The sequence below is a fragment of the Varroa destructor genome, unplaced genomic scaffold (genome assembly GCF_002443255.2).
Source record: "Varroa destructor unplaced genomic scaffold, Vdes_3.0 BEIS01000002.1, whole genome shotgun sequence".
NCBI classification, from domain to species: domain Eukaryota; kingdom Metazoa; phylum Arthropoda; class Arachnida; order Mesostigmata; family Varroidae; genus Varroa; species Varroa destructor.
Window position 1 is genome coordinate 56,897,025 of NW_019211455.1, and position 24,877 is coordinate 56,921,901.

The 24,877-nt window shown below is 39.8% G+C and overlaps 1 protein-coding gene across 6 annotated transcripts in view; it reads left to right on the forward strand.

Annotated features, from left to right (window-relative positions):
* Positions 1–7,332: 7,332 nt before the first annotated feature.
* LOC111244743 (neuroligin-4, X-linked-like) overlaps positions 7,333–24,877 on the forward strand; it is a 50,759-nt gene continuing 33,214 nt past the window's right edge. For 3 of the 6 annotated variants that reach the window (XM_086979513.1, XM_022792118.2, XM_022792116.2), the window contains exon 1: positions 19,910–20,842. In XM_086979513.1, coding sequence (XP_086835639.1) covers positions 20,826–20,842 — 17 coding nt within the window. In that variant the 5' untranslated portion in view covers positions 19,910–20,825. Of the gene's footprint in view, positions 7,574–19,908; positions 20,843–24,877 lie in introns of those variants that run through there. The other 3 variants (XM_086979514.1, XM_022792122.2, XM_022792119.2) reach the window with 3 other exon arrangements.

Below are 24,877 nucleotides of genomic sequence, written 5' to 3' on the forward strand. Positions count from 1 at the left end.
TGACATCGAAACACAACGCTTAGATATTAATCAACGGGAAGTTTCTATCGGTTTAGTCGTATGGGCCCATATCTGTAAGGAATACTACCAAATTACCGAAAAGACTGGAAGTTTGACGTGCCATGGCATACCAGCATGATGAAATCTCCTAGATTCTATTATCCTGCAAAAAATTAAGGATGCTAAGCGGCGTTTCGATTGGTTACTGGAACAGCTTCTCTTTTTCTTGCCACGCGCTTGCCACATCTACTATCAATACATAAATATATACTATATTTACGTGGAATATAGCGAAAGACTAGTCTATACAAACTCTTTCGTATTGCGAATAAAATTGTTTTGCGTCTCGAGAGAAAAGTTAGCCGACGGGAACGCGGACATGCGTCTACACATCGTGAGCATCCGCTATATACATCCGCGACGATACTTGACAATTGAGGCTGGCATCCACATGTCGAATCATTCTCTATGCTGCTTCTATTGAAATAGGTACCTATGTAGAATAAGATGTATTTACTCAGGGTATGTGTTTGCCCTAGAGCAAGCGATTACCTCGATCACTGGAGTGAAAAAAGGGAAAGGTGATGCCGCTTAGTTAAGACTTTTGGCTTTCAAATAAATTAAGAAATTGTTTATTTCCAACATGAGGTAACAGCGGATCATCAACAAGGTCATTAAATGAGCTTACTTAATTTCATAAATCAATATTGTTGTTCATGACCGGATTTAGAAAATCGGCGACATACATCTTGTGCCATATTTTATACATACACACTTAAGGTTTACCAGCCTGAATCATTTCGCTCTTAATCTCTAACGGACCTCATTGCAGGTGTATAGTAAGTTGTTCCACGATGTTTCGGGACCGCGAATGCCCATAGGGAACTTATATGTTTTGTGACGTTTGACAGAATTGCATCTACTCACACCCGAGGCTAAGCAGAGATCGCCTTTTATTTACAATATACTCCCTTATCCAATTCAACGAGGTAACCCTGCTCGTGTTGAACCTATTGCTGCTTATTACCGTTCCATTTTTCTATTTCTGCTAAGCGGTTTTATTTTTCTATGAAAACATTTTATTATTACCTTCGATACTTTCGGGATATGTCGCTTGTCAGTGTGTTATATCTAGTCAAAAAACAGGCTTAAAGAGTGCTTATTGGACCCAGCTACCGTCCGATATAGCCTAATAATAGCTAAGAAGTCGTTATAGTCATCATAAGATTTCTAAATTTTAGCTACTCACTGAGCGCCGCTAAAAATGTCACCGAATAAATTCGAACAATAAATATCTTGAATGAATTATCTTTACGTAAGAACGTTCATACGTTCTGTTACTGTGTGCCGGGCATTGTGCGTTATCCATAAACATCTCATACTGTACTGTTCTTTTAAGCCATGGTAACTGATGAACGGCTCAAGGTGTCTTAGCGTCTCTGCCAATTTACGCTGTCATGCAAACCGTGCGCAACCACGGCAAGATAACACAAAACAATCAACAGTAGTTAGATTACCATTTTAATCGCAGTCGTTCGTTCAGCACACGCAGAATCTCGCCTACCATAGTGTTAATTTCAGGATAAGATCAAAATGGCCGTCCCCAACTGATAAGCCAGTATGTTAAGGGCATTTGCCTCATTCGGTTCACAGGTACGCTCCTGACGTGTGTCTCTTTATCGATAAAATCGGCTATCGGCAACAATGACTACATTTTACGATCGAAATTAGGCCGAGAGACCTGAAAAGGAGAATCAATTACGAGCAGATACCGACAGTTGGCTAATATAGGCTTAAGATTAAAATGAGAAAATTAGGTAAGCCGTCGTCATCGTCCTCTAATAACAGGTCGTCAAGGGTCGTATTGAAAAAACTACAGTCAACAAATATAAATCTCACATAAGGAGGATGGTGATCTGAGTCTTCGTATAGACGAGTAAATGAGGCCGTTCGACGTCAGACGGAGCATGAAGTTGAATGTAATAATCGAAGTACTGGGAAAATAGGACATGGGCGAAAGTTGACATTTATTTGAGTCAGACAGTTAAAAGAAAAGTGTGCAATTAAAAGAAGGTTAATCATCGAAACATATACTTCTCAAATTGTAAGGGTAGTATTCGTTCAACTATAAAGTAAAATTTTCTCAACTATTAATTTAAATCACTACCCAGTTTGGGACAAAAAAAAGTGTTACTTTTCGTTGTGCTTTATTAGTATATAAAGGCCTTGTTTACTATGCTTTATTAATACATAGTCTGTGTATTATATTGGACTCGATAGTATACTGTTATAGAACATGAACAGTACGGTGCGATAGGAGTACAATATTTTTTATAAGAGGATTATTGTGGAGATGCTGGCGGGCTTTCGAGGTGGATTGATCAGAAAAACGGATCCTTCAATCGACCTTTAAAAATACCATTATTTGCGCTTACTCATTTTTGTATTCTTGTAGGCTATATTGGACATTGTGTTTCCAACTCTGACTAACTGTGGACGACGTAAGGTTCTAAATAATGCTGGATGTATGAGCCCTCAATAGACCATACCAAGCCTTAATGGCATGTTGCACGAGCCATTAATTTTTCGCTTGAAGATTATTTCGGTTCAGCCTTGTTACGTTCCTAGGCCTAATAAATAATTATCGATCCTTATGTATGACTAGAACAACTTTAATTATGAAAGCGTTCGAGGATGCAGTGTAGTTGTGTTGTACGATCCGCAGCCAGGGAGTATCATTCTTTTAACAACTGTTTTATAAAAAAATTTAAGAAAAAAAACGAACTAAATTAAGCAGACTTCAGCTATTGTTACGCTGTTTGAGAGTATATGGTTGAGTTATGGCTGTAAATTTTCAGGCATAAGACATAAATTGCTTATGCTTACAGATAAAAATATACACTTACAAGCCTTCGTGTAAGCATGCCTTGATTTTTTCACAAGTATACAAAGAAATAACGTTCTCTATTTCAGGTTGGCTTATCATTGGGATATCACTTGAAAAAGAATACGGCATTTACTTTGCATTTTAGCAAGAAATTGATTGCATATTCCAGGTCATTGTCTATTATTAATCTCTTAACTAACTGATTTGTGCTATCTCGTGAGACATTTTCAGGTCTCGAGTTGAAAAACTTGTTCGACAATTTTTTCACACTAGTTATCAGCTGTGCTCTTATCAGTTTGGTTTGCCAGTGATAGTCGAACGTGATAATCCGTCGGCGTGATGTCTGAAGATGCTGATGGATATAAAAAAGGTCCCGCTTAGGCCTCTGAAACGCTGCTTGGACAACCTTCGCCGTGTGCGGTCCGAAATCGTCGTAGCAAAATACCCCTTGTTATCAGGTTTAGCCTGTTGAATACCCTCGTTTGCCTGATGCAAGTGGGATGTGTACAGGTCCTTGTCGACCATCTTGTTTTTCTCAAGTAGTTCGGGGTGTATAGGAGCCATCCAGTTGTCATCGTCGTTACCGAATTTTTCTAGAGATTTTTCGAGATTCTTTGGGCTGAGGCGTATCTTTCAGATTATCCATTTCTTTCCCTATTTCATATACATATGAACACACTATTTTTCGTCACCATCTACCGTGTAAAATAATGACTACATGTTGCCCGATGCCCAGCTATGTTGGATGAAGGAAGATGAAGGTGAAGAGGAGGAAGGAGGAGAGATGTTGGAAGCCAATAAAACCCCGAACTTTTCATATAATTATCACTGGTCTCACGCAGTTCCTTTCTAATGGCACATCAAAGTAAACAGATAATAGATACGAATGAGGCACAAAGGCGAACATTAGGAAATTTTTCATTTTTTTCATTAGGATCTATAGAAATCAGATTTGCAGAGAATCCGATGTAGCTGATCGGTTTCAATACTGGCAGTCTTTTCAGTTAAATGAAACTAACTAAATGGTATGCCTTTAGCAAATCATTGACTAATTGATGCGAGATCATTTTGCATATTCTATCGAAAACGTCTAGAGTAGATCGTGCAGAATACTTTGAACATGCAATGATTATATCTTATTAGACTGGTAGATGATCAATTTTATCATGAACGTCTTTTTTTCGTCTTATGAAATGGTTCAAAAAGCATTTTCATCTAATTGGAATGATTAAATTACGCATCTCTATGTCGTACCCTACAGGGGGTCAATTTCTCTTCATGTTTGAGTTCATAACAAACATTACTGCGCGCATTACAGGACACCAGCGTTTACCGCGAACAAGTCTTTGAAATCTGCTTAAGCTAATTGTTTATCAACTTTGCCCCACTCGTTTTTCTTGAGTCTCGATAGAGACTCGGTAAGGTTCAGCAAACCACAAAATCGCTACAACAGAGATACCAAGCTACTTTTCCGGCCCATCTGCTAAGAAGTGTACTACCGCAATAGCTTACAATGTCGTCAATACTTCTCACAACTTGCTTACCTCATCACGAACTTCTTCATTTCATTAAGTAAAGCTGCATCTGCTGACCTTGGTGATACTATATGCCGGCCAATGTTATGGCGTGTCGTAAACAGACTAAAGGACAACAAGGACATGGTGAATGAAGAGAAAGACTAAATGTGATCTTCCTGTACGTTTTTCCGTTAAGGAGCTAAGGTCTATTCCCCGACGCCCAGGCGCAGAATCCTGCTTCAATCCTTTAGTGCAATGACTGCTGCTGTTGCGAGCCAAACAGGCTGGCTAGGTCATTAAGGACTGTGTTTCTAGTAATGGTATTCAGTAATCAACAGTCGTCGTGGCGACTGAATGGGGGCGTTTGACTTGTGGCGCGGATCGAAGCAGCAGCGTCTCCGCTGAACTTCTCGAACGGGTGAACAGACACGTCCTCCATAATAATAATAAGGTTATTATAAAAAAAAATGATGACGAAAAAAAAAGACGTTGGAAGTTACTATTGCCCTAGCGCCGGTTTTCTCTAGTTCGCCTACCGCTGGGTGGTATCAGGAGCTTTTTTAGGATCTCCTCAAAGAATCCTTATCCGGTAGAAATACGGGCAGAGATGGCAACAGCAAAAGTATATACGCCAGTTCTCAACACCAGCGGAGAATGACGAGAGCTACACCGGCCGACACTATACACCCATAGGAACTTAGGAAAATCCTATCATTTTGGTGAATTTATTGCTTTACGTGTACGCCGAGCGTTACGCGACTAACTCAGCCGGTAACGTTAATGAAAGATATGATACGCTCATTTTACCGATATTCTTCATTTTGCCGTAACAGTCTAATTAAAGGAAACATTGAAATGTCAGCCTAAATTGAAAATAAGTGGTTTAATTTATTTCTATAGGGAAGCTCGCAGTATAGGCACAGCTAACGTGTATGTATGGTTTGTCAACAGGCCCAAAGTTTAGGCTTGATAATGAAATCGCAGGGCATATACGCGCTGTCTATTATTTTTGCGAGTCTGCCCACTTCGAGAGGATCTATAAGCACCACTATGGAAAATACGTTTATTCTCTATTATTCTTTAAGGAGCCCTTTACTGATGATTTAACTTGATTTTAGAGTTGTCAGCATCGTCAAGACAAGTGCGAGCATACAGACAAAACGGTGTTTGTGAAGGCTTAAAATAATGTTAGCATATGAGTGCCAGTCGAAGTTTTGCATAGCGTTCCTATCCCAACTATCATCATTATTTCTGATCATGGTAAATTAACTTACTCTAGGTCCTCTCGCTGTCGTTTTTATCAATGAGACACCCACCTACAGGTCGTCCTAGACCGATTCTCTTGTCGATGATTTAATTCGTTAGCCGTGTCTTGATTGTTCAAGGTAAGAAAGGCTTCATTACAACTCCCAAGGTGGCATTGCTCTCTTTTCATTAGGCTGGATACTTTTCCTCATTGTGTTTGCCTTACAGCTTAATTCCTCAATTTTTTCAGCTTTTCTGGTATCATTTTTATATCGTTCCATTTTTCACTATTTACAATTGCCATTGTAAAGTGATTCTATTTTAACACATCCGGTTTTAACCCCCTTGGGCCTTGACCTTTCGTACCGTACGTGAAAGAAGCCAATTTTGGCTTTTATCAACTTAACCGAGATTCGACGTCTAGAGAACGCCATCAGCGGGGCTTTGAAAACTGCTGCGTAGCGAGTTTTTTCGTCAGGGAACAACGAAAACTAATAAAAAGACTGAAGAAACGAAGATAAATTTCATATGAATAAAATAGATTTAGTGGCTGAGATTGGCGAGTACGCAGACTAACTCTCGTTTACCGAAAATTTCGAAGAACTGCTCGTTCGATGCACACAATAATCTGGAGAAGAGTTTCATGAATAATTACTGTTATAACGAGGACATGAACAGTGACTTCACTGTTAAATTAGTACAGCTCTATTGGACTGCTCTGTGGATACAATTGACTGCAATATCCTTCATTTTTGGCTATAACGTAAGGAAGAACGTAAAGTAATACTGAGCCGTTCGGAAAAAAAATGCACCCGATACAACGTACGATAACCTATGTGTTTCGCTTGAACATTAGAATCATTTGTCCTTAAATTCGATTTGTACGTTACAAGCACGGTATGTGCCTTTCTATCATCTGTAATAATGAAATACCACATACTGCCAATAGTTCAGCTTATAAAAAAAAACTGTTAAATATGTTGTGTGAGTTTTTTACGACTGGGGTAAATGGAATGCCTGCAAATGCACCCTTGCCAAAGAAAGAGGTTTTTTTTAGCTAGCTAGCAAGCTATTCTTTAGGTCGAACGAGAGCCGCAAGCCAGGTTGAGAGATGCAAACGACGACTCGCGAAGTACGTCTTCTTTGACGTACCGAAGCGCAAAAGAGTGAACTCATAAATGCATTTGTCCAAACAAAGATCGCCCAACCCTATCTCTTCCTGACGCTTGCGTTCCATGTGCGATAAACATTAGCAGAAACAGCAGCAGTGTTTATAACGAGCCTGGCCTTAAAGGCGTGGTAGCTGAATAACTTAAGCTCGGGTGCCGGCGATCCTGAGTGTTGCTCCTCCTATCGGGTCTGATTCTGCTTGAACGTCCGCGCTTGCTGGCACGTTCCTCTCGTTCGGGTGCGCGTCTTCTAAGCGGTTACACTTATAGCGTTTCGTACGATAGATTATTTTCGAGGTTACTGTGACCCTGACAAAATCAAGGTTGCCCGTGTTTACTTGCGTTTTGACTCTATGAGCATTACCATAAAAGCGTAACCTATATGAATATATATATAGACAAAAGGAGACCTGTAAGCGCATATTTATGCATACGAATCTATATAGTTGACTATGGCGAATATACAGTTACGCATCGTTTCACTTAGGTTGTGCACAACTGCCGTGCGGAAAGCTTGTGCGCATCGTGAGCTTGTACAGGCCACCTATAGATACTACTGAATGTTTCGAAACTACCTAGCGCCGTACCCTGTTCACCTTATTTTCAGCCTAATTACACTGACTGAGACAAAACTGCCAACAAAATCGGTTTGACCACATGGATCATCATATGCTTTCGGAGGTGCTATGGAATAAACTGTGTGTAGTGTTCGAAGTTGCCACGGCTGTTAGCCTTGATGTGTAATGCATTGGGTGGTAAGCCGCCATACGCTAGGATATAACTAAAATCTGATTTTCTTTAAAAAAAAAAACTCAGTGATTCCTTTGTCTATTTAGATACGCATCTTGTTCGGCGTTGATTTGTTACTGTACTATTGTGCCTGAGACGATTAGTTTAATTTTTGTTGAAAGAGTTACGATACCCACACTAATTATGAACTTCATAAGATTGATCGAACTTTAAAGCTGGCTTATCCGCCATTTTCTGTAAGTTGAAAAATTCGTACCAACAAAAATAGATAAGTAAGTTATGCAGAGAAAGGGCGGCTGCTATTTGTTGAACGTAAGCAGAATTTCGAAAATTAGCTAAACAAAATGAGCGCCTAATTATAGAATAACATAGAACTAACGCAAAGTAGCTAGCTGCTATTGGCACAATATCAAATATGAAGCTGTTGGCGTCTGATAGAATATTTAATATGTCTTTACCATATCTATGTTATTTTTATTTGTAACTGTGAAATGTTTGGGCGAACCAAATTACTCTGAGACTCGCTTATTATTGCCGTACGTCAAGAAGACCATAATGCTCTGTTACCGTTTAAGCTTTTTAGATAAAACTGTCACGCTGTATAAACATTATGTAAAGCTTCTTGTCATACCTCTTATTTACGTTGTTTTGGTTTGAGAAACTTCGGGTTTAATGTGTTTGCGAGTATCACATCTAATGTAGCATAGAATTGTTATTTCATTTTGTCTGCTAGTATAGCTGGCAAGCGGCATTTTCAGACGAGTGTATAAGTTTACTGCTCGTGTGTCACTCCCACAAATTGCAACAAACGTTTACAAGGTTGCTTTATATTGTGGCTGTTGTACGCGTAAGCTCGCGACTGTGTTTTACTCTAAGTTTTAGGGGTTCCTAAATTAAAATCCTCATTCTGCTACTAGATGCTCCATGCGAAATGATAAACGGATCTATAAAGCATTGTAATTGTTCCTATGAACAGCCACGGAATGACGTGCATCGGTCACTTTTTGCTTCACCGCTTCCTTCTGCCTTGTTTAGGCTCTCCGCCGCAGGCCACTCGTTTCTTTCCTCCCCTGACAACCGACATGAGCTGGGTATATGCATCGGACCTTCAGTAACGAGCTAAACTTCATGAGCAAAAGTGAAAGAACACCTCAAAAAGAAGAGTCAGTTAAACAGATCCGCAGGACTTACTCGACCCGCCCCGTAGTCTGAGAGGGCCAAGAACGAAATAAGTTCGCAGTCTCGTTCGATTATCTTAGGCTTAACATTTAACGAGCGAGAATTAATTGACAGCTTTATCTCCCACGTTGTGACGTTATATCTGCTTATAGCGGTTATAATGGAAGCACTAATAATAGGGGCGAAGCATCTGTTGGAAAGAAGGACACTTCGAACGCATTGGACATTGAATAGGTGGGCACAGTGTACGGGTTCGGGGTGGTTGACGCCGGCTGGGTGGACACAGTGGTCTGATACCAAAGCAGCGATCCATTGAAGACTAGCAAAGTGTGTTGTAAGCGTGGTGAAGATCCATGGCAGCGAGTTCTGACAAGAGACAAGAAACATGACGAGAAAGGGGCAGGGTAAAAACTGGGGCGTGGGAAGCGATTCTGCTGACTCACCTGCTATTACCATTGATAAGGCTTTCTCCCATTTCGTTCATGTCGTTTGAACGCGATGAATTGCCGGCGGGAACATTTGCGACAGAAATGACCGGGCCTATGGAACGTAGCTGCACCGATTCTGACGAGCATTCGCCTTTCAGTATCTTGCCTACATTTAGCCACAGCCACTGCTTGTCCATTCGCGGGGCCCCTTCTTTCTCTAACCGGTCGGAGTGCAACCCCCCTTTGCTAGCTGGAGTCCAGCTCATGAGGGACCGTTATCCTTTTAAACTGATATTGCTGTTTCTACTCAAATTGCACACTTTCTTTCGGTTTGAACTTACTGTTAGGTTCTTCTCCTGGAGCATTGTTGTGCATAATTAACGTCGCCTAGCGCTTGCCTCGAGACCTGCCGCCATTTTCCTTCGACTCCCTTACGATTCTGCAACGGTATTGCAACTGTGCCCGCCACGGCGCTCGGCTATATTTACATTTATCCCAGGATCAAGAAGGAGCTGCATTAGAAGACGAATGAAGGCGTCCCACATTTCTCTCGACATTTGCTTTCCGACTTCGGTTCTGTGCTAGAGGTTCGCTTCTGTAATTGGCGCTACCGTCACCACTACATAAATAGGACACCCCTGCTAACAAAAAAACATCCCTCGCTCGCATACGGCGCAAAACACACGTGTGTTTTCTCAAGGCGTTTAGGGCAAGGAAACTGCAGGAAGTAGTGTTGTTGTGAAATACATGAAGTAAACGTTGTCGGACTGACTGTAACAAGGTATGCGTTCGCTTAGTCACTCAATTACTTGTTCTCTTATACATACTTTACACGAATGAACGCGAACCTCTGGGTATGAAGGCAATTAAGTAGCTCTAACTCAATCTATGGCATATCTTGGGAACATTTTATACATTCTGCAATATATGACTAGCAGTAAGGTATGTTCCGATTCTGGATTAGAATAAGGGAGAACAATCGGCTGCGAACAGGTTCGCAAGTCTTCTTTACAAACCCACATCGTGTGTTTGCTATTTCTCATTTGGCTAAGAAGCAGAGAAAATATAGGTATCTGTTTTGCTATCAGAGCCGTGTCCGAATATGCCGATCAAACAATTGGCTGCATATGAAGTCATCTCTACCAAAAACAGCCAATTTGACGGGTTCCTATCAAACTCAGTAGCAGACGACAATGCATCTATAAGGCGCCTACTTTCTCCCTACAGTCTGATTAGAGTGAAAAGTATAGGTAGTCTATTTATCCGCATTGTTGTTGACAGCAAACTCCGTACGTTTAAAAATTAGGTTCGAATGTCGATTCCACTTGTTGGAATCGGGGCCGTCGTAAAGAAGATGTTTTGCGAAACGCAAAAGTTTAAATCTTTCATGTTGTAATCCAGATGCTGTAATACGGATTTCACAGCATTAACGTGGGATATATTATGTCTAATCTTCTGTAGGCAGGCAATTAGGCGAAGAGAAAGAAAGGTAGAACACGATCCCAGTAGCCTGTATGGGTGTGCGAAAAACTCTGCAAAGCTTTCTAAGCACGGTGCAATCATATTTGCGATTTATAGCGTCATTCGCTTTGTCTACGTAGCCGTTTTTGGTAAGCCAACAGTTCGTCTTTGAGTCAACGTTATAGGTAGAGCAGACAGCGAAAAAGGCCTTAATTTTTGACCAAAGTGACCCTCATGAAATATAGTTCAGTCCAAACGTAATGTATGTGATACATACGAGTAATCTTAATTGCATAAAGATTCTGTTTACTTTTTTTTGTTTCTACCTACCTCGGCTCCTATACTTCTTGCAAAGAAATGTTTGCCTTGATTTGTTAACGTTATCTTTCATATGTTACCCTCGTATGGACCGTTTCGAAAATTCTAGAATTCGTTTCTGACGGCTAGTTAGCTTTTACTGTTTATATTCATGATTCTGTTTATTATAGAAGAGAAGTTGGAAAATAGCACTAAGCGTTATCTTTCTAAGTTAGAGCTTCCCCATTGAAAAGTGTCCTAGCGGCTTTCTTTTTAAGTCTACTTGGACTATAATTGCCAGTTTAGCAAAAGTCTCTCTAAGAGCCTCCTATGTTAAAAAAGAAGGCGCTGACCTTAAGGGGTTAATATCAAGAAAATCAGACGAGTATTTACTACAGTTACTTACTTTCGCAGGATTCGATGACTGTCCCCGACATAATTCTAGGCTTTTAATGATATGTTGTTTGCGATACTTAGCAAGGCAGTGCTGTCTAAAGCTTCACATATATATGGTGTCCTGATACAAGTATCCAATTTCGGAAGCAAGTCTGAAAAATATTAAAGTAATGATACGGCACACGACAGATCACTCTATTAAAGGTTGGCATGCTTTAAACAGACGAAGGCTTTTTGTTGGCCATGATCAGTTGAGTTACTGATTGCTTTTTGATCAATGGACGCGAGCGTGGAAAACGTACAGCAAACTCTACGTGTACATAGATTATATATACTATGAAGGATCAGATCGTTAGTCAACAGTATATCAAGGAGGCCTTTGAACCCCAACCGCGTCCGAATTATTAGCTGTTCACTGGTTACATTTGTGAGCGTAACAGTAATATCTATTGGATTGTCCGGATCTATCTAGCGGGTCAAATTAAAGCAGAACAGCTATAGTAAATACATTTAGATTTGGGGAATACATTTTTCGTTCTTTAATTAACGGTTAAAAGCAGGGTTTTGGAAATTTACTATATTGAAATTTGTTATCGTTGGCTTATTCAAGAGACTCCTCGGTAAAGTGTGTTATGTCACCTATTGAGGCATGCCAGCCATCATAATAACGCGGACCAAAATCAGGAAAATATCGGGACCGAATGCCTAAAAACACTTCGAGAAAATGAAGTAACGAATGCAGTCCGCTATCCCGAGTTCTTCATAACATTAGACCTCATCACTTTCCTTCAACTATTTCCTGGATTGAGTAAGAGTTGGTAATCGAACGTTAACTTCAATTCAATATTATTAAGTTCATGTGATTACAAGGCTTTCCATGGTGTAGAAATGGCAGTTAATGGGTACGTGTATCTAACGACCGATTTACTTTAAGAAACTATAGATAGAAAAATTAGAGATGGAACGCGAATCGTGGTACATGGTTGCCCAACGACTGCCAAAGCACTAAAACAAATATGCGGAAGAAAAGAAAAGATGACCTCGAACAAATATTTCATTCATTCTAAGCCAAACAGTTAAAAAGTATATATATATATATATATATATATATAATTGATTGTTCGTACCATTTGGTAAATTTGCGTAGTGCTCGAGTTACTGTCCCATGAGGTTTTGCATGAATAACTAGACGCTATAAGAGAATGTAAAGCCATATTAGCGAAAAAAATCTAGGAAACGAGATTGATTCGTTTTTAAGCTGGCTTTCTCTCAAACATAACAGCGACTTGCTCTAGATCCTATAAAAGTCATTTAACTTCCAGGAGTCTTTTGTTGTTCTAAGGGTATCTAGTAACAACTCTCTTGATTGATATATGTCCCGTACCATCTGAGCAACTTTGTTAAGCATATCTTTAAGTAACGAGTAGTTAGCATCCAGCCCTATCACTGACACATGTTGTAAGATAATCGCCTATATTTAACTACCTCAGTTCGAGAAATCTTCTATTAATAGAAAAACGTACAGGTGGCAGCGAAGCCAGCCTTTGCGTCCTGGAATACACCCCCGGGCTCTTTCGAATGTAGGCATCGCTCTGTACACAGTACGGACGGTACAGAAATCCAAGAGTTGCCACAAAAGAGCTTTTCTAAGATCTAAGGGCAACGTAGCGGCATAACAAGGGCTAACAATAGATCACGTGTCATACGTATGTAACATTCATTGAAACAACAAATTCGGTTGTGCACAAGTTGCAAGCAATTAAACTAGTAACTTAATAGGCTTTCATAGCGCACCTAGTTTCACATGCAAATCAGCGAAACGTTCTGGTTTGGAAAAACGATTTTGAGGGAACTTAGCTAGCTAACTTTCTACTGTGTTCTGTTCGCTAGCTGAGTGCACTAACACCCATAAAGGCTTCGTTGACTTGTCATCAAGGAACGAAGTTGAGGTTAACTACATCAGCGTTTCTTATAAATACCTTTAATGCATACTCTGAATGAGGCTGCCGGCTAATCTTATGCTATTAAATAAATAAGGGCAGTCCATTGACGGATATGAAGATCGCCGCAAGACAATTAATATATGTGATCCTGCTCACGGTGTTTACTATATTTGCAATGTCGCTAGTTTTTATACTCCTATTCGAAGCGATCATAGAAACTGAATCTATGATTGGCAGTAGCATTAAGCCTAAAAAACCTAAAAAACATGGCCTGACTTCGAAGCTTTTTTTAAGTGTACGACGCAAAGAAGCCAAAGCTTACAGCGTGTTAGGACGAATCCGAACACGTTGGGTTTGGAGTTTTGTAATTCCGTGACAGATTAGTGGGTAACGTATTTGAATGCTAATTTTAGAAACACGTTATGGTCTGGGTTGGAATGCGGGCATAAACAGACTTTATTTTGTGCTGGGAGCTAATCGTCTGTTGGAATGCCTGTGGCGGTCCCTGATGTAAAACTCAAAACACATAAGGATACTTGTGCCTTCATAAGCAGCTGCGTCAACCGTTTTTGTCTGCCATTTATATAATCAACTGCATATTTCCGCTGTATTGAGCTGGCGCCTTTCCATTCTTCTCACTCTTCGTTTTTTAGCCTTTAAGTAAATATTGTTGTTGAAACATTGCTACACGTATTCACTTTGTTCTTAGTTTTTTAGCGCATTTAATTGTTTTGTCTTTGTTAACAAATTTTCGGAACCGTCTCTATTCAGGTATAGTCTCAAGCACTTGCCCTTTTTTTAGAGTTTAAGTGGACAGTCTTACTGGACTTACATATGGCTTTTGTAATAGGCTTGAGATGGCCTGACAATCATACAAGCAGTAATTTAGCTTTATAATAATATTTAGTTTTCCTTCATTTCTCATTTTTTCCTAATAATTAGTTAATTCTAGTCAACCTTGAGATCTGGACTAACATGGCACCATGCTCGTTACCGGTTACCATGGCATTATACACGCAGACCACGCTATCTGGGGCCAAAACTGCTCGGAGATGCGGCCGATTTTTGAAATTCTATAACATCTATGATCTCATAAGTCTCTTGAAGCTATCTTAAATTTAAAACTCAGACGATCAATCTGCGTGCCCGTCATAAAACGAGTGTGTCTTCGTTTCAAGGATTAGAGGTTTAACGCATCAGCTGAATTGACGTTCAAAGGACGCAGAAAAGATACGATTAAATTGCTACAACTTATGGCTTGCAAAGTTCACCAACAAAGAAGACGCTTTGTAACGGAGCTATACTGGTCTAAACCCCAATGAGTACGTCTTTTACATAACGCGCTCAATTGGCGAACAATGCGCGTTTCATACCTCTGCTTTAGCACTTATCCTAAGTTATCCTGTAATATGAATTAGCGTGAGACATCAGGTTCTGACAGTAATATAGGACACGCAATATAGGGTAAGGTGGGACACCCGGATATCCGTGATTAAAAAACCCAGTTGTTTGTAATATAGTATACAATTATTATGCGAAGATGGTATTATAGTATTTGAGTACTTTATAACTCTTTTTGTTTAATTTGCGACTGAGTCTCAGTGTTTACTCTTATCTTAACCTGGATCTTAACCATGAGGTATTATCATTAGGGTCATCACAAAGGGGTCCCATGGATTAACTAAGCTGACTTCAAACCCCGCCGAAACTTACGAAGAACAGGCTTACATTGCGAGGTGTCAGCCCTGATGTGAAACACTATATGCTATGTATATGTCCTTATTGCTTTTTGGCTATTATGGCAATGTCTTAAAAAATTTTGTTAAAGAATATCGTCGAGAACAAATAAATAAAGGCTACTATAAAATATGTCTCTATTAAGTGCTAACACAAGCATTTTTATTTGATCCCTTTTTTTAAAACATCAAAGTATAAAATGTATGTTTTTGAATGGTACTACTAAAAACGATATCTAAGTTTATTGCTTGTACTAATCAACGGAGCTCGTTATCATCCTGTAATTTTTTTTCATTTCATCCATATCTTAATGCAAATAGATTCTAAGAACGATGCACAGCCGACCATTCCATATCTATACTGGAAGCCATGTTGAAACTCGGCCATACACACTCGGCTAGACAGAGAGACCATAGCAGCGCCTGTAACATGGAATTTCTCAATGATATTCCTTATTATAGGGATCCTGTAATCTGGAATTACACATCAATGATACATTTTGCATTGGGAGAAATCATAGGCAGTATAAAAAAAAAACTATAGTACTAGTTAATGGGTGTACTTGTTAAATATTCGAGATCTATAGGGACCCTTATATTATAGAAACTGCGTTTCTCTGCTGCGGGAGCGAGACAAGTAATGCGCCGGACTTGAAAATATGAAGTCCTATATTCATTTACAACTGAGATACAATATTCTTTCAAGTGATTTGCGTTTTTAATTTCAGCTCTCCGCGCACTCACATGGATATCATTACCTTATCTGTTTATACTATTATACAAATTGGTCTCCTTCGCATTATAGCTACTACAGTCCGTCGCGAAGTTAACGATGCCGAGAAGCATAAAAAAAAATTTGTCTGGCCCTGTTTTTTTTTACAAAAACATGTACCTTATTATGTACCTGCGATGAATTTCCACGACCAAACCTACCAACAATCTAATATAACATTCTTTACTAACACCCATTGTGTTCTGAGACTCGAATCAGCAGTGACTTTGAATCTCATCTAAACAGCCAATCCAGTATACAAGGCGTCCTACTATTGGCCTAAGTCTCAACAAGATGGTTTAAGGTTGTCGTCGGTCATGCGCGACGTGATTGTTAGTCGAGGGCTTGTATTTAGCTTTCTAAGATACCCAAAAATAATGCGACCTTGAAATTCACTCCTTATCTTGACATTATTATGTAAAACTGTAATCGCACTACCTACAATTGACCTAGCCTGCATCAGTGCCAATATCATGCTATCTTTTATTGATATACACACTGTTTTATTGCCTATGGCTGGACGGTGAAATAAACACAGAAATTTCCTAATAATCTTCACTCAGATCCGGCAAATTGTAGATTGTACAACAAAGCTTCGCGTTGCCCCAGGCTGAAGCATTAGCGCGAAGGACGCCCTCGTCTTGAATATGGAAGTAAGCCTGTTAATCTGATACTTTTGCACCGCTAAATCCTTTTTTTTAGATCTTTGATGAATCATGGCAAAGGCAAATGCTATGTACGATTAGAAAAGAGCCGATATGGAAAACACATTGCCGGGCACAGGGAACACGGCCAGAAGCATACGAAAGAGGTAGAGAGCTTTCATCACATCATGTTGGAAGCGCCGCGGGAGCCGAAAAAGTATAGCATGGCCGGTGTAGACAGTTCCTTGTAATACTCTCGCTAATTTTACGAACAGCATTCTGGTAGACAAGACAAATATGATAATAGACTAAGTAAACCACCTTTGTAGTCACGTCGGAAGCCTAGTGTTTCCACAGAATATTCAACGAATGCCAAAAAAATTGACATCTATCGAAGACCACATGGACGAGACTAGGAATGATGCCTTTTAAAGCAAATCAAAGTATCTATTCACTTACCAAAATGCCGCTTCGGAGATTCACTGAACATGATATAATGATTCAACTTTCAGAGATGACCTTATAAGCAGAAAGTTCGCACAGCCATCTGGTACTTGTACCCGCATTTTATTTTTTATCTAGAGTACTTCTTAAATTGTATTACAAGGGCAACGGCGAACGCTTCATAATTGTGTTGCGGCTGTGAACTTAGAAAGCTAAATAATTGCGCCAAGTGTAGAATGAGCAGCTTTAGTATACCTTAATATAATTAAAACTTTGAAAAAGTCGACAAAAATACGCAGTGTAGAGTCTCGACAGGGCAAGATAAATGGGTGTCAACTACATTAGCTGTATAGTTATAACAGATAAGTGTTCTAAGGATTGCCGAATATTTAACGGGTATCGACGTACATATGTCATAAGCCTTTAGCCTGCGTAACAGCACCAATTCATTTTAAAAGAACTGTAGGAAACTGAAAAAAATGACCGCAGTCTGCAATTTCACAAAAAAGACTGATTATTATTGGTGTCTTAGAAGAAGAGTTAAAGGCCGTGGACGAGAGCCTAGATGTATGCTTGTTTGTTGAGGTTTTGTACATAATAGCGAGCACCTGTAACTTTTTCTACAGTCCTGCACCTAAAATTTGGTGCAGGAAATGCTACACTACCGAAGCGAAAACGTTTTGTGCTGGCTTGTAAAACCGATACGTCGCGGATCGCATTTAGATCCCTTATTTTCGATTCCCGGTAACTTCTACGACCACAAACAAACTTTATCGAAAATCAAAAAGGCAAATGCTTTTGGGTCTGCCAGGATTTGCGCCTATCAAAAGGTTGAATGACTAGTCCTACATTTGACCCAATTATTTATTTTCGCCATACGGCCACATAATTAGCTTCCCGATAGTTTCAACAGCATTTTTGTTGTGTAGCATATGTCATCCAACTGCTTTATATGGTTGGGCAATATCCTTAGGTACTTACCGTTGTGGATGGGTCATTGTATCATGTTAAGTGAATTAGAATCGTCATTTTTAGTTTTAAAAGCAGTATTATCCTCTACCTTAATTGAATATCTTTGTTAGTCAATGTCTTTGCAGAACTGAAGTATATAACGATTGCTTAATTTTAAAAAAATATACCCTTATTTTGTATCAACTACATTCTGCTTCATACGTAATTAATTCTGAAAAAACAGAATAGTAGGATAGTTTTGAGGTGTTCTGCTTTATATATTCGTACATCTGCAGGTGATCTGTGATGTCTCACAAGCGTCAATTGAAACGAGGATAGTTTCGCTATAGGCCGAGTATTCTAGATATAGATGTATTTTGTACAAGCAGTATTGAGATATATTTTACAAACAAAGTATGCTTTTACGGCAATTACTTACCGCAGGTCGCTTTATCAATAAGATGGCCTACATTTTGTCGGGTTGGTAATAGTAATAGGTGCTGAATGATATTTTAAAATGAATAACTAGAAACAATGTGTTTTTCTCAGTAGAAGCCCCTAGCTGATTGTAGCCGGCGTCAAAATTCCTTAGTGTTGATCAATCGCCATGCTTATTATCGTTCTTTACATCTAGCTCAAAGTTAGTAAAATCCGTAAATTTCTCTTCTTCCAGATCCGTCCTTCTGCAAATTAGTTCAGCCATTGTAACACAGTTGAGGCCAGCGCTTTCAACATGTAATACTTGTTTTTATATGTTTTAAAATATACCACATGTCCAAATATTTTAGATGTCATTATAGTATTAGGAACTTGAAACTTTGAACATAAGATTGTTTCTCTGACAGAAAGACTTCAAGTGGTGACGTTTCATACTTAAGCGCAGAGAAGCAATCATTTAAGTGTGCACAAAAGTAACTGATAACTATCATAACTGATATGGCCTACTTACAAACTGTCGACATAACTAGGACTCCATTCCTTAGCAAAGCTATGGTAAGAGCCTGTCCTCGGAGATTTCAAAAGGCTAAAAAATTGCTGTTGTGCCTAAGTCAATATGACCGACTCACTAAGTCCTCCTAAGAGGCTTTTGTTTATTATCTTGTCGTATTGGTAACTTGCGGTAAGAAAATCACGTGGTGTAATAATTCTGCACTATTATTATATAACACTAATTCATAGCATCTAGTAAGTATTTGTATCGGTGATTGGCCAAGCGATAACTATGCGTAAGTTTCACATTTGAAGTTGGATACCCGCTCAAACCATTGTTATGAAAGTCTTTCTTACTAGAAAGTGTCTCTGTATTGAAAAGATAATAGGGTAAAGCTGAAAAGATACACTTGGTGAAAGTTATGTGGCACGGAGGTAGAGCACAGGTACTTCTCAACCTCCGTAATTCTGTCCAAAGAAGCCACAAAACCGAATGTTGTCAGGCACTTCAGTCATAGGGTCGGGCATAAAAAACATCTGAGGCGAGACATATACTAATATGTAGAGTGTTGATTCCGATCCAACATTCAGACTGGCGATCGCTATTTCCTTTTCTGTTTCTATGCGTCGATTTATTAATAAATGCTCTTTCATTCGTCCACGTATTCTGTTGGCACCTGCCACAACTTTACGACTGTTACCGCAATCGAGCTAAGCCTGGTCGTTACTGGACTAACAGCAGAATGCCGTATCCAACGTGAGAATGGAGCTCCTTTGAATAGAATCTATGAATGTGGGGGATTGGGGACACTTTTTTCTACCCTTTCCACCCACCATCCTATAATGCGACCAATAAAGACGATGATCTACAGTGAGGCCTCCACCAGGACCAAAAAGGCGTAACGAAGCCCAATAAGCCATTTTCTTCATGCTTTTTTCTTCACTTTCCGTGAAATGAGCCGATGTTGCCACAGCACTTAGTGTCCTATCTTCCTCGGCAACCTGCCAGTCTTCAACCGTAGGCTCGTATCTTCATTTCGTAACGGCAGGCCCCTATGATTGGTCCCTTTCCTGCCAGACGAGAAATGGTCCATAGTCGGCCCTTTCCACTCTAGGCCCTCGCCCTTTCACATTGCAGCGCGCGATTGACAGCATGCCTTCAACGAGACGACAGAATCTAGCAGATTGGTCGTGAATACTGGTGCTAGGGAAAAAGGGGAGATTTGGTAGAAACCGGCGCTTTTCAGCACAGTCTATTGCTGTAGTACTGCTAGTAAGGAATCTATAATCGTGATCCATGTCACGTTTACGATGGTGATGGCGCAGCGATAGTGTCAAGCATCGATGATAACTGAAATGAAGTGTGTGTGAGTATGAATGGATTGTAAAATCTCCAATGACTCAAACACTGATCATTGTAGTTGATCGACAGCGATCGCCTATTACCGTTGACGCGTCACGAACGCCGATGCTTCAGAGGTTAATTGGTCCTCGAGATGCGATCGGCTACGATAAAACAAACCAGAATTCTTTGTAGGGTTTGGCGACGACAAGACCGAGATACAAAATTGGATTAAGTCTATGAAGCGTTTGATTAGGTGAAAGTGCTTGATTACGTGCTCATACAGACGAGCTGGTAGTTTGTGCGATGTTTGTTGAGGATTTATGGCAAAGAATGTTACAGTGATTGCTGAACGGTGAACTATAGTGCGAGATCAGTGGCTGTCCATCGTAAGGACAAGAAAGATAGCTTGTGAACGTTAACTAACTGGATCGAGGTAAATAACCTGTATGGGGTATTTGTATAAGACGGTTGTTGAGCCTATGGACGCTCCGTGCGCAGCTCAGATGGGCACTCAGAGCATTCACGATCGAATAGAGTATGCGAGATGGAAAGCCCGTCTGACACAGTATTAGAAAAAGTCACTGACTTGAATCTAATGGTTGACTATGATTCGCGGGACCTATAATAACTCAAAGCTAAAGGACCATAGTAAATAGTTGAAAATCGAAATTCAAAAAGTTGCAACTTCTCAAGGCGGTTTGTCAGATTTTGCATGACAGGGGTCGAGCGCAATGACTGTTGCATACAGGTGAGAACGAGTACCCCGTAAAACCCGTTAGGTAGATACTGATATGAAGTTACCTTTTTTTTTTTACACATTGTACACAATGGATATGTAAACTGAATACAAAGTTATGTAAATCTATCTATTATCTATATAATTTATCGCCGAATTTTAGACAGATTAGCATCTTGTGAGACTGGCTAAAATGCTAAGATTTACGGTGTTCGCTGAGCTATATAAATTTGCCTCGATCTATTTATAGTAATTATAATCCTTTAAACGTTGGACAATATATATATGGGTGTCACCTGATGACAATGTGACGCCAGGTCTTTTAAAGCAAAGACACACTGTTGCCGCATGAGCTGAAAAACGTTTGACTGTCATCAGTAAAAATGCCCTTCTAGCAGAACGACACACGCTTTCTGCACTTTCTGCACACATTATTCACGGCAGGCGTGAACTTGAATTTCCACAGATGGCCACGCAGATGAATACGGTTGTGCGGATGGGTATGCATTGATCTATATGATTGAGGTAGTGTAATATAGAATTTTTTACACTTATGAAAATATTTCTACGAGAACTACTAAATTCAAGCGCTGAGCCGGGTAGTCTTTTCCGGTATATATGAGTCAGCAATTCATTTCTGAATTTTGGGGTCATAAAAAAAATCGTAGTTAAGAGAAATCAGTGGAGAAGTTTATAAACCTAGTCCCATACACATATCCTTCAGGAGTAGCTTCAAAGCCTTTTTCCTCTACTTACATATGTCATTAGTAGAAATTCCGTGAGCATCGTCGTAGGTGAGACAAATTCTATCTAGATCGATCAACTCACATATGGCCCGGAAAACACGGTCGTTCCCAAAAAAAGTGTTTTACCTCACGGATACCTGATTCTCCACTTATCCCCCCACAAGACGCCGAAACATATTGTGTAGAATCATATATTTTCCTATTCGTGGAATTACTGGGAGTGCCCCCACAGGGAGCACTCTTGTTGTGGAATAATATATTTCGAATTATTAGAAAATATAGATTGTTTGAAACCGAAACGGTAAGTAGTACAAAGGTACTAATTGAACTGAGCAGAAGAAAAATCTAAATTGTGAAGCCATGATTGTAAGCAGTGCCGAAGACGTAGCATGCAGAGAAGTGTTTCTTGGCGCAAGAATATGAACGGTCGAGGCTTAGAAATAACGGAACTCAGAACTGTTTTAGTGTAAACTAAATTAGTCGATTTACGTTAGTCACAGCAGCTTATTTGAGCAGAGCAGATATCTACGTGAAATCGGCGACTAGAAGGATGAAGTAGGTCCAAGTTATCAGTCGCAGATCGTAGGACCGACCCGCCGCTTTTCATAAAATAGGGCGTATTTATAATGAATTTAAACATCACTACACTATTAATTCGTTCGTTTAGAAAACCTATTCTACAATTTTAAAGGAAAAAGTCGTTCTTTACCCGTTATTGCACACGTAATTTACTTTGAACGTCAAAGTTAAAGCTAAAAATGGTGCAGCTAAGAGCGACACTAAGAATGAGAAAGAAACCTCAGTTTGTATATCTAACTTCAAGTAAAATTAGCCCTGGTGTTTTTTCGAAGTTTGGCTTGAACCTAGGAAAAGTTCTAGAGATACATTACGTTTTCTTGTGCACAGTATTCCACTCAAAAAAGTTCACATTTTACATGTGGAAATATAGCTTCGTTTGAAAATTATCAGCATATAAACTACTGATAAGTAGCTCTACTAAGAAAAAAAAGCACTATACTATGAATAGTTCCTTCTTCCATATACGGACTCGTGTTCCCATTGCGGTGTTTTGAAACTGGCTGTCCGCTCAGAAGCTTCGCTCTGTTGATAATACGCCGAGTACGTGTGATTAAAGCAATCGTATCGCACGGTTTAAACGCGGTCTAGGCAGAACGTTAACAATAGTAGCCTTTTGGTGCAATCATTCTTGTCGATGCTCGTTGACCTCGATGTTTCCCCTTTAGGAAGAAACATCGTTCGGTTAGTAGGCGTCCGAGGATATTTCTCCGTGTCTCGTTTGCCAAACTTGTTATCTGTGTATTCTACGGCGGCTGTTTTCAGGTAGGCGTCCTTACCTTGCCAAACAATTTCTGCCGATGCGGCCTAGCTGCGAAGATATTAGTCTAAGCTTGTGGCATACTCCCTCAATAAAGGTTGTGTAGAATAGTTCTTCTCGTTTCCACCGCATCAACCCCACTCAGCGCTCTAGCTGCGTCATTGTAAACAGGTCGCATTTGTATAATACATTATAACAATTCGTTATTCTACCGAGCAGGTTCCGTTAGGGTTGGTTTAGCAGCGTTTGTTTTGAGAATGACTTTTTATTGGCAGAATGTTGACCACTTGCCTTTAAATAATTGATGCAAGTCTTGTAAACGTGAAAATTTAATATAAAAAAATTAGACCTAAGCTCGGCCTGAATGTCTTCAATTTGGTGCGTTATGAAGGATGATTGTTTAAGCGGTACGCTTCTACGAAAATAACACGCTGCGCTGATATAGGGAGCACTTCCTAAACTAGCGAACATAACATTAAGCAGTTGCTGGTTTAAGTATTTTGAAATCGGGTTTTTGCTAATGAAAAATAATCCGTCATTGACTAAAATTGTCTTGCGGTAGTTTTTGCATTGCGTCACAAAGGCCGGTTATGGGTCCACAAGATGAGCGGTAATTTAATCTAAACCTCGACAGACCGACTTTTGGTAGTAGGATTCTGAGAATCTCACGATGATAATAGGAAGCTTACTTCACCCCCAAGAAAGCAACAATTTTGTTCATTAAATTTCGCATACTTAATATTTGTAATAACAATTTACTATAGCTTTCACAAGTATTCTCTCGTAAGCTTAGCAGATTCGTAAAGGTCCCACTATATGTTATGAGTGTTTGCTTAATCTTTAAACGTTTGCATTTTTCCCTAAATACCCAGTTATACTTCACATGTTATCATTATTACGTTCCAAATCAAATAAGCCCCAACTCAATCGCCAAACCTATTTGAAAACGATTAAATAAATACTAAATCATAAATACATATTCAGTTGCTTAGCAATTTCAATCGATGATATAATGACGATACTCTACTAGCAGCAAACAAGCAATCTATCTGGCGGCGTCTACGTCCTACGTATTTCCGTCGTTATATCAATAGCGGCGGAAATACCTAGGATAGAATACACTCTGCTACGTGGCATTATAATTAGGATATATCACAAAAAATCATTATGATTATATTGATCGTTATCATCATCACGGGCGATAGCTTATCTACCATGAGATATGGCGTGGGCTTGACGAATTTTTCTTATGACGTAACACATAAGCTATATCTGCTCGCGGCACAGCAGCTTCTGGTTACATTACCCATTTCTTGCCACTTGACTTCGTTAAAGCTTCTCCTGTCTTACGCACGACTATCAAAAGACAGACCAAAGGCTCAGGGTACTAGGTATTAGAAAGAAAAGCCCGTCACGAATGGGTGCACAGATGTCTGGACGCGATGTGCGCAACAAAGATCTGAGTAAAGACTTGTTTGTGCTCTGCACCAATTTGCAAATGGTTTCTGGTTTTTTTTTTTTATTCAGACTGTGCAGTCTCTTGGATGATGAACAAATCAACATAAACCGTTCAGGCAAGCTCTCTTTCTCGTACCGCTGCCTTCTTTTCATGGCCCCTGCAGCTCCAGAATGGTGAGGCGCTGGTTGTTTTCTGAATAGTGGACATACGTTTTCGTCGCCCACTGAGAAGGAGAGGGGCGTTTGACCAAGTTCAATGCAGTCAAGTTGTTTTCCCATTGCTTACCACCACTGGTTCTTCTTCTTCTCCGTCTGCTACATTTCTTTTAGTTGGCGCTAGTACTTAGAATTAGAACCACCGCTTCTCGCTCTTAACCGGAACCTCTTAATCGACGCGACTTTCAGCAGATTTATTTCTGTCTAAGCAAAAAAAGAAGAGGTACGTCCTTGTCCCATTACCTCCCACCCTCTCCTGTAATGGGAAAAGCTCCAAAGCGTTCTACAGTC